At 57.4% G+C, this 9,913-nt stretch overlaps 1 protein-coding gene across 5 annotated transcripts in view; it reads left to right on the forward strand.

The window, feature by feature from the left end:
* Positions 1-9,913, forward strand: part of VOPP1 (VOPP1 WW domain binding protein) — a 60,191-nt gene that overhangs the window by 44,469 nt on the left and 5,809 nt on the right. For 3 of the 5 annotated variants that reach the window (XM_039862798.1, XM_039862797.1, XM_039862795.1), the window contains 2 exons: positions 1,093-1,170; positions 3,505-3,639. In XM_039862798.1, coding sequence (XP_039718732.1) covers positions 3,513-3,639 — 127 coding nt within the window. In that variant the 5' untranslated portion in view covers positions 1,093-1,170; positions 3,505-3,512. The remainder of the gene's footprint in view (positions 1-1,092; positions 1,171-3,504; positions 3,640-9,913) is intronic. The other 2 variants (XM_039862799.1, XM_039862796.1) reach the window with 1 other exon arrangement.

The following is a 9,913-nucleotide window of genomic DNA, read 5'->3' on the forward strand; positions in this document are numbered from 1 at the left end:
CTGACCCCTGGGGCCTCTCTTTTGGGGCGGGAACAGCCCCTGAGCCTGCCCAGGGTGGAGCCCCTGAGAGCAGGACAGCCCCGTGGGCGCTTCCTGTGGGGGTGGGGCCTTCGCACGCAGAGCAGCACCGCGAAGGGGTCCTGCCCGCCCACCCCCTTTGCTCATGAGGACACTGAGGCTCTCGGAGGTCGAATCACTGGCCCGAAGTCCCGCTGCTCCTAAGTGGCAGGGCCAGGACCGAACCTCCCCTGTGACTCTGTAACCTCTGGCTTTAACCGCACGGGACTGTCAGGGCACTGGCCCGGCTTTCGAATGTCGTTGGGGCTGGAGGCCTGAGCAGGACGCACGCCGTGTAGATGCTGGTCTGTCGTCAGGCTGCTTTCTGGTTGCAGAGCCGGAGGTGTCATGCCGGCCTTCGGTCCCGGCGCCCCCCCAGAGGGGAGCTGTCCCGACCTGCAGGACCTAGTTATTGCGTAGAACCCGAGGAGGACCGCACCTTAAAGAAAACATGGGCGGGAGAAAAGAGTGGAGGCAAGACAGTGTTCTGATCAAGCCTCAAAATTTTATTTTCAAGTGGTTATATTTATACACTCAGGTGGAGAGGGCAGGGGCGGGACTGATCAGAGAGTATTCGTTACAAGCTTATTGGCGACCACCAGATGAGGTGATTTCTGCCTGGCTGGTCAGAAACAGATGGGCTGTGCCAGAAGTTGCAGGCTCCCGCTCTGCAGGTGGCGGAATGGGGATCAAAGACACGGGATAAGGCCGGCGCTTCACAGTGCCGTGGCTGTCCAAATGGTCACAGATAGCAGAGTTTGTTCTCGGTAACAGGATGTGATTCTTATCTTTGGGTGCAGGCTTAAGGCTCCCGACAGGGAGCCATTGTGATGTGGCACGCGGGGTGTGCAGTTAGCGGAGTGCTTCGAATTCCGTTGACCGTTTCCTTCCGTTTACGCCACCAGACGGACAGCGGTCAGCTCGGCTGGCTGTGTGAACTGTCCTCTGCACTGGCGTCTCCCTGGATCTCACGACAAGTCTGGCCCTTCCCTCTGCCCCAGGACGCTGACCAACCTGTGCCCCTCTCTCCTACAGATGCCGCCCCTACGAGGACTGCTGCGGCTCCAGGTGCTGCGTGCGGGCCCTCTCCATCCAGAGGCTATGGTACTTCTGGTAGGTCACAGCCTTCCTGGTCTCCAGCACCCTCCTCCACCCTCCACCCCAGGGCCCTGCCCTCAGTCAGTCTGCCCAGCCACAGTCTCCCCGCCTTCACCTGGGGCCACGGTCTCTGGGGCTTCCTTGCTCCAAGCAGGTGTGTCCGGGCGGGCTGCGTGACGTGACGAGCATCCTGCTCAGTTTGCAGAAAGCCCCTGCCTGTCCCCACAGGCCGGGGGTTGGGGAAGGGGAGTTAGTCTTTGGGAGGCGGGCTGGACAGCGGCCCCACGCTTCAGCAGCTCCTCTGCCAGCCTCTGATGATGCCGAGGCCGATCGTCTGAAAGAATCAGAGAGTCAGCATACCCTGCGGTAAAGAGTCTGCTGCCTCAGAATCTTCCCGGTTCACGTTGTCAGCTGAATCGTGACTTTCGAGACAGGCAGCCTGCATCTTGCCCACCCTCCAGCTCTACCGAGGGAGGTTGGAAGTGTCTGAAGCCTGTGAACCTGGACCTTGAGAGGGAACGAGGGGGACAATGCCAGCAGAGCGTCCCAGGAGAGCGGGGCGCAGAGCTCCCACCACCGAGAGCATGGCCCGTCGTCTCCGGGGCTGCCCGCCAAAGCGTTCCACGTTATGGGTCCGATGTCAGGATGACAGAGCTCGTGCAGGGGAGGATTCGCCTAAAGCCACAGAGCGGTTCTGATACCCACTCGCCCTCCCCTGCGCTCTGCTGCCATGGTAACGCCGTCCAGGCGACTCCACCAGGGTCCAGACGTCAGCAGCTTCACGACTCAGGCTTCTTTTTGACTTTGAGGCTCTGACGTCACTGAGCTCCGAAGGCGCGAAGACCTGCACTGAGCCTGTTGCAGAAGCCGCGGGCATTTCTTAGTGAGGCTGTCTTTCCCTCCTGACCACTGTTCCCAGTGTTTGATTAGGGACACCACCGAATAATGGGGACTCCACACGTCACATTGTCCTTCTTCGGAGAGCCTCCTTCCGTTCTCACCATCGCCGCCTCCTGGCCGGGGCACTGGCCACGTGGGGGCTGGACTCACCTGTCACATCGGGCCCTGGCCTGGCTCGATGTCACTGCTTGTGGCGAGCCCGCCTGAACGATGGCACGCTGGTGCCCCCCGCCCCCAGCCCCAACCTCTCAGTTGCTAGTGCCTAGAACTCTATCGTAGAAGGTGAATTTTTTTAGCCTCATATTCCTCAAATGTGAACACACCTTTCGCGATGGAAGGGGCTGGACTTCAGAGCTTCATCTAACCTACCACGTGCTCTCATGCAGAATTTGCCTCCATGGCACCTGTGGTAGAAGGAGGCAGGACTGTCCAGAGCATGAACCCTCAAAGGGTTCGGAAGTATGTCAGGTTCCCCACCCCCGGGCCATGGACCGGTACTGGTACTGGATGAGTGAGTGAAGCTGCATCTGTATCTGCAGCCGCTCCCCAGCGCCGGCATCACCGCCTCAGCTCCGCCTCAGATGGTCAGGCGTTAGAGTCTCACAGGAGCACCGGTCCCTGGGGCCACACAGGTTGGGGACGGCTGGTCTGAAGCACCAAATGAGTGATAATGAGGCTGTGGGAAAACGAAGAGAATCGAGAGTCCAGGAGAACTGTGAGGGCCGGGCGGCGAGGGCGGCCTCGCCCGCTGTCCCAGGAAGCTCCCCTGAGCAGCGGCCAGGTGCTTCGGAGCTGCTGGCCAGGGTCGCTTGGTGGGGCCGAGGTACCTTGAACGTGGCGAGCTTGGTGGGATCCCTACACAGAGATGTTCCGTGAACCCCACGGGATGAGGACAAATCTTGCAAGGTCGGGGTGCCAGATGCCAGGAGATTTGGCCAAATTATTAGAGTTGATATTCTGACACCAGGTCCTACACTGGGGGTGCAGCCAGAGAACACCTTGAGATGCGAGCCTAAGGTACCCCAACTCAAGTCGAAGAGTGCTTGGCTTCTGCCCCATGCACCTCTCCTGTCAGGAGACGTTGAGTGTCATTGTAAGTGCCAGGGTCCCGGGGAGAGGCCCTTACAGCCAGCCTCCTAAAGCGACAGGTGTCTAGACAGACAGTTACACGCGGGAAGTTTTAAACCAGCGCCCCCGAGGCAGCATGGAGCCTCTGGTGTCGGCACAGTGGGGACGAGCCGAGCGCCTCTGCCTGGGTCTCAGAGGAGGTGATCCCCCCGGAGGGACCAGAGCATGGCAGGGCCGCGCGTGAGGGGAGCGAGGCTGGTTGAGAGCGCGTGGGAAGGGGCGTCTGGGCGGGGCGCGAGGACGGAGGGCCAGGCTCGGCTGGGGTGGTAGGTCCCGGGGGGCTCTCACAGGCCCCCTCGGCTCACGCTGTCTCCCCGCGAGGTTCCTCGATGATGGGCGTGCTCTTCTGCTGCGGGGCCGGCTTCTTCATCCGCAGGCGCGTGAACCCGCCGCCGCTGCCCGACGAGCCGGCGTTCAGCGTGTCCTACACCCCGCAGCCCGCGGCGCCCGCCCCAGGTGAGCCCCCGCCGCCCCTGCGCGCCCCCCGGCCTCGGAGCGCGCCAGAAGGGAACAGTCGGGCAGTGTCCTTTGAGTCCAGGTGGACGACCGTCCCGCCTGCGCGTGGGCGCAGGGAGCAGGGCCAGCGTCCGTGGGGCGGCAGTCTCCTCGCGAACCCCGCGCGATTACCGATTATCCGCGTGCCGTGCCGCATGTCCGCGCAGCTCATACGTGCGCACTGCATGCCCTCTGCCCTTTTCCTTAGAAACTCTGTAGAAACAGACAGTGACGTCCCTGCCACTCGCGATGCCCCTGGGCCGGGTGTTGATGGAGCCACCACCTTTGTGGTGTTTTGCTTTTCATTCATTCATTCAGCAAGTACCTGCGGTGTGTGTACGGTGATCTGAGCGCTTAGACATCCTGCGGCTGTAGACGTTTTTGCATCGTTACATTTGGCCCGTTTAGGGAACGTTACCCAAGGTGACTGCAGGGTCAACGATTGGTTTCTTCTTATAAAGCTGCTGTGTCAGACTCGTGGGCTGTGCTGGGGACTCCCAGCCCCCCCTGGGGACACAGGCTCGTTCCCAGTGTTTGAAGTTCTGTGTGAGAAGTTTTCCCTCCCTCTCAGGGCACCTTCTGAGGAAGAGGGGCCGGGGTGGGTAGGGGTGTCAGCCGCCTGGGCGCCAGCCTGCCCTGTCACAGTTCACCTGGGGTGAAGGGGTTCCTCTTGTCACTGCACACTGAATTCCAGGAGCTGTTCCTGCCTCGGATTTTACAGAGTGCCAGTTCTGCGGCGTGAGTGAGACCTAGAGGTCTGCCCCACTGCCCGGCGCCTGTGGTCAGCAGCACTGCACGGCAGCCTTGGAAGTTTGCTAAGAGGGTAGAGCTTACCTTAAGTGTTTTTATAATATGATAGTAATAAATTCAGAGGACGGTAGGAAATGTTTGGCGGGGATGATTAGGTTTATGGCAGAAATTGTGACGGCTTCATAGTGTATATTTCCAAATTCGTCAGCTTGTATGCATAAACATGTTCCTCTTTTAGTGTGTCAATTATACCTGAAAAAAGTGATTTTCAGAAGAGAAAAAGGAAAGACGTAGGGGCGCCGAGCGTCAGAGAGCTTCTGTCTGCCATCCTCACGAGGACGTGGGGTCCCAGGCGGGGTGGGCGGTGGGGTCCCGAGAGCTGTGTCGCGTGTTTACTTGTTCCGTTACAGTTTTCTTCCACCAGATGCTCCCCAGGATTTTCTTTAAAGAAAAAAAAATCCTTGTTATTTTTTTCAAATGTTCCTCAAAGACCTGGATTTGTCTTCTTTACAACAGTGAGAGGTCGCCGCGCCTTAAACTTTCGTTCGAGGTTTGCGTCACTTTTCATAGTAAATCAATTTTTACCTTTCGCGTTTGAATAGTTCCACGTCTGTGCTCTGGCGTAGGGTGCAGTAAGCGTTGTCAGTTGAAACGGGAGACCCAAACTGGACTTCGTCCGAGTTAGTCTGAGTTTTCAGTGCTTAGATCAGAGAAAATGGGTCAAAGACGTGGATTTTCTCTTCCTTCTATCGTCACTACTCAGATAGTGGATTTTTAGAGACGGGAAAAGCAGCCCGTGCCCCGCGCGGCCACAGACGCACGATGCGGGTGTCCGCGGTCCCCAGCGCTGGCCGCGGGTCGGGCCCGCCGTCCCCTTCCGGACGGGCGAACGCGGTGGGCGGGCGGAGCTGGCGCAGCCGGCCGCGGCCCCGAGCACGGCGCGTCTCAGCGTCCCCGATGGCGAACGCCGGGCGTCGCCCTGCGCCGTCTTCCCTCGCCCCGCCTCTTCGGCAGCGCCGGGCACCCCTCGGTCCCCTTGTAGGTCGGTCGTCAGGCCCTCCGATCTCACCCTGAGCAGCGCCCACTGACCGTTCCCCTCGCTGTCCCTTCCAGCTCTTCCGTCGTCCATGTGGTCACCAGAAGTTCTTTAAAAAAAAGAAAAAGCACATGGCCACGATGTTCCTCTGCTCCAGAGTCTGTGACACTTCACTTCACTCCCGGCGGGTCCAGACTCCGTAGCCAAGGACACAGGGCCCTCCTCGACCCCAGCCGTCCCCTGCCTCTGTGCCCGTCCCCAGTGCCCTGCTTCCCGTGTCCTGCGTCTCACCGGGCCTGGGCCTGTGCCCGCCCTCGGCCAGGACCACGCCCCCACCGTGAAATTGTCCCAGGCCACTTCCCTTCCCCCTCGTCTCCCCCGTCCCCAGCCAGGTGCTTTCCCAGCATTCACTGTGGTGTCAGCGGTGAGCGGACCTCCAGGCTCCCGAGGAAGACCGGGCAGGCAGAATGACCCAGAGTGACCCCGAGTGACCCAGCAGGACTACTGCTGACCCTGGGGTCTAATAGAGACACAGGGAAGCTCTAGAACCCAAAGTTAAAAACCAAGACGGTCAAGACCTTTTCTTTCATCTTATACACTCAAATCTCCTGTGGATAGCCAGCAAAAATCCAGCATTTTTCATTTTATCTGCCTTTTACCTTTTCAGTTGACCTTTAATAAACTTTCAGTTTCCTCTAATATATTTTCTTCTAATATTTCCTCTAATATATATCTGTTCTTTTAGAAGATTAATGTTTTGAGAAAATGCTTTAAAATAATGTGAAGTAATGTCTGTCTGCTGTTGGTAGTGTATTCATATTTTAACCTTTATTTCTCTGTGGAGGAAAAGCTGTCAGGTAGCAAGGTAGGCTGGCTACTCTTGAGGCCCATAAAAGAATTATTACCGAAAGCAAAAGAAGAGAACTTAGTACTGGGTTTGTAGCCAACAGAGATACTTTATTAATTCCCTTTGAATTATCATAGGCAAAAGGAAGGAGAGAAAAGTCATGAAGTCATAGACTCTCAGGGCCGGATGGGTCCCTCGGGGACATCCAGGCTGAGCCAGGGCTCAATACCCTGGCACCAGCCTCCAGCCTGCCATCGGAGCCGCAGTGAAAGTGATGCCAGCTCATGGTCACGTGTGTTTGTGGCATCGAGGCAACGTATGCCATCTTGGGGTGGCTCTGCCCAACATCGTTGCTCCTGAAGCTTCTGCAAGCGAGAGAAGGAGGGTGGAGGCCGCTTTCCACCAGGCCCAGTGAATAAAGACTGGCAAAGCGGTGGAAAGAGGCTCACAGTGCTGATTTTCCACAAAGGGAGTCCAGTGTTGAATCCGACAGTTTATTATACGCCCGTATCTAGGAATTAAAAGCAACGTGTCTACATTATAAATCACTGTCAAAGATAGTAGTACAATGAGAAACATCAAAGAAACAAAAGCAAAATGTGATGACAGTGGACGGCCATATAATGGATACGACGGGGCGACTCTGTCCTGTGTTAAAAGATCATCAAGTTGCCCTATGACCAATCTCCAATCATATGCTGCTCTGAAGAGAGGCCGCCGCAGAGTGGAACGGAAGAGTAGCAGGAATTCGGGAGGGCCACTTAGCAGTGGCGTGACCAAAGGTGGCCTGATAGCCACGTGGAGCACCTCAGGGAGAAGCACCAGTGGACGCGGGGCCGGAGCTGGCCGGTGCCATCTCAGGAGGAGGCAGCGGTGGTCTGCCAGGCCGGAGGCGGTGGCAGCAGAGCAGGTGTGGCATCCACCAGGGTTTGGAGCGGACTGTGGGAAGACAGGGACCTGATTTCTTTGTGGCTCAGATTTCTCTGATGATACGTGGGATAACTTTGTGCTGGGAGGATCTATAGACACTTACAAGTTTCTAGTTCTTGCCACTCAGACTGTGAGCTGGAGACACATGTTGTGCACCCCTGGGAGCTTGTTAGAAGTGCAGACTCTCCCGTGGCCCTGGGACAAGCTGGATCAGCATCGGCCTTTAACGAGGTCAATGGGGACTAGTACCCGCACGGGGGAGAACCACCACCACAAAAGGGCAGAGCTGGCAGTAGCAATCGCGTGCAGGCTAAGCGTTAAAACCGTGTAGGATCCTTCGAGAGCTGCAGGACGGGGCAGAATTCGGCCCGTATCTCTGGCTGGGTGACGTCATCGCTGTCATCTTTCTGCCCTGTGCTCCAGGAACTGCTCTGTGGAGTACCACCGAATTCTTTTTAGTAGCACAGTTAGTTTTGCTCTGTTTTAAAAAATTGTCAGCGAACTAAACTGTTTTCTTCACTCAACTTATTTATAGAACCGGAAAAGAATAAGTGAAAAATCTTCAGGTGGGAAGATTTTATTTCCAACTTACCTTACTCATCAGTGTTTCAACTATAACCCTGACAGGTCTGCCTGAACAGCCAGGTACCTAGTACATACACAGCTTTTAACTCTCATCCTTTCCTCCTCCCAAAGAGGCAGCGGACGAGCCCGCCCTGCACTGGGCGGTGCATGCGACAGGGAGTGGACACGTCGGTCCCCGTCAGCCCTCTTCCTGGGGCTCAGCAGTGTTACCAGTCCTTCGCGTGTCTTTCAAGAAATAATCCCTGATTCTCTTAACAGACACATAAAGAAAGGAAGTCTTTTTAATATTGATAAAAATAATTTTGTAAAATGAAGCTATGACTTATGTATCGAATAAGTTCAGAGTATGTAGAACACTTAGAAATCAGAAGAATGATGGAAACTGTGGGAGTGCCAGCGCGTTACTGTTAGTCTGATCAAAACATAAACATGAACGTGGAGTTAAGATCAAAGGACCATCCATCTCTTCCTTGGTCCTTCCTCTCACGCGTTTGTGGGACGTCCGTCATGTGCCAGGAGCTGTTCCAGGTGGCGAGGTCCTATCCTCACGTGCGGGTGGCTCAGAAAAGCGTACTGCGCTGTGCTACGCCAGGATGGCTACGCCGTCCAGATGCCAAGAAGACAGGACGCCGTGTCCGGCCAGGCAGGAGTGTTAGGCAGTGGGATGTAGCTTCCTGGAGTTGGCGGTTCTGATCTGGCACTTGACAGATAATTGGGAATTAGCCGGACAGGAGACGGGGGAGGAGAGTGGTGTGAAGTGGTGTGCGTGTCGAATGCCCGGGAAGTACGCTCTGTGAGGTCCTGGGAGAGGCGAGCTGGACGCCCGCGATGCAGTCGCTGTTGGGAGGTGAAGGACGAGGCAGGGCAGCAAGAATGAGACTGGGAAGCAGGTAAGAACCTGATGACAAGGGCCTTTCATCCCCCGTGGGGCCGTAGCTTGTAGTCCCTGTGTGGATTCGTGGATATGGCGACCTCAGCCAGGAGTGGGATTGAATGTAAGAAGCACGGGTCACGGACGCAAGGGGTGAGAGCGCGTGTCTGCTGTCACGTGTCTGCGATGCCGGCCCGAACCTCACGGGGCCGCCCAGCCCGGCCAGCGCAGGAGGACGTAGGAGGTCGGATGTGGGCTCTGGTTACACTGGGGTTGCAAGCGGCATGTCGAGTGTGCTCCGGAACCACGAAAGCGGCTCTGAGCAGGGCTACCTGTGACAGCAGGAACCCTCGGGGAGTAGGGGTGCTGTCGGGAACTGGGGTGAGTGTGCCGCCTGTCACAGGCACGGCCGTCCTCAGGCCGTCTCTGCCCCTCCCTGTGTTTTCTCTTCACGCTCTGCTGCGAGCTGGACTCTTCTGCATCCCAAGAAAAGACTGGCCCAACGCACCTGTTCTCAAGTCGCTGGCCCGTCCGCTTGGGCGAGTGGTGTCAGGGTCAAGGTTGGCCTGGCCACCAGGCCACCCTAGGTGGGACCGTTCCACTGCGGAGGGCCCGTTGTCAGCTGGCGTCTTTAACAGCCTTACTGATCTTCGCTGAATCCGGAGTCCCCGTCTCAAATTGTGCGGAGATGGTCAGTGATGCAAGAGGTGACGGCCTAAGGAACGAGGCGACGTCCGCTCGCTGGAGCCACACGTGCTGGGGACCAGAGTGCCCAGCCCAGCGGGGTGCCTCGTCCTCACCACCCTCCTCAAGCTGTGCATCCCGGATGGACGGCGCTCAGCACGTCAGTCGCCAGCCTTCTCCGGTGTTCCCGGCCCTCTTCAGCCTGGACTCCCCCATCTCGTCACCCATCGTGGGAGACGCATATGTACTGGAAGGAGCCCGGCTTTCCCATCCATGGCTGGCTTCCAATCCTGGCGCTTCCAAGTAACAGCTGTGTCACCTCCGCAAGTTCCTTCATCTTGCCGAGCCTCGAGAATGTGCGTGCAGCGCCGCCCAGCGCGCCCCAGCCCCGTATGAAACAGATGCAGCACAGTGCGGCATGACGCAGCCAGGACTCGGGGGAGCAGAGGGGCCGCGTGTGGCTGCCGTCGCTTCGCGGGCTTCTGTCCTCTCCTGGAGAAGCCACCCTCCTATAACTCCACCTCCCGTAACT

Source organism: Pteropus medius, unplaced genomic scaffold (assembly GCF_902729225.1).
Source record: "Pteropus medius unplaced genomic scaffold, Ma_sr-lr_union100, whole genome shotgun sequence".
In the NCBI taxonomy this organism is placed as follows: Eukaryota; Metazoa; Chordata; class Mammalia; order Chiroptera; family Pteropodidae; genus Pteropus; species Pteropus medius.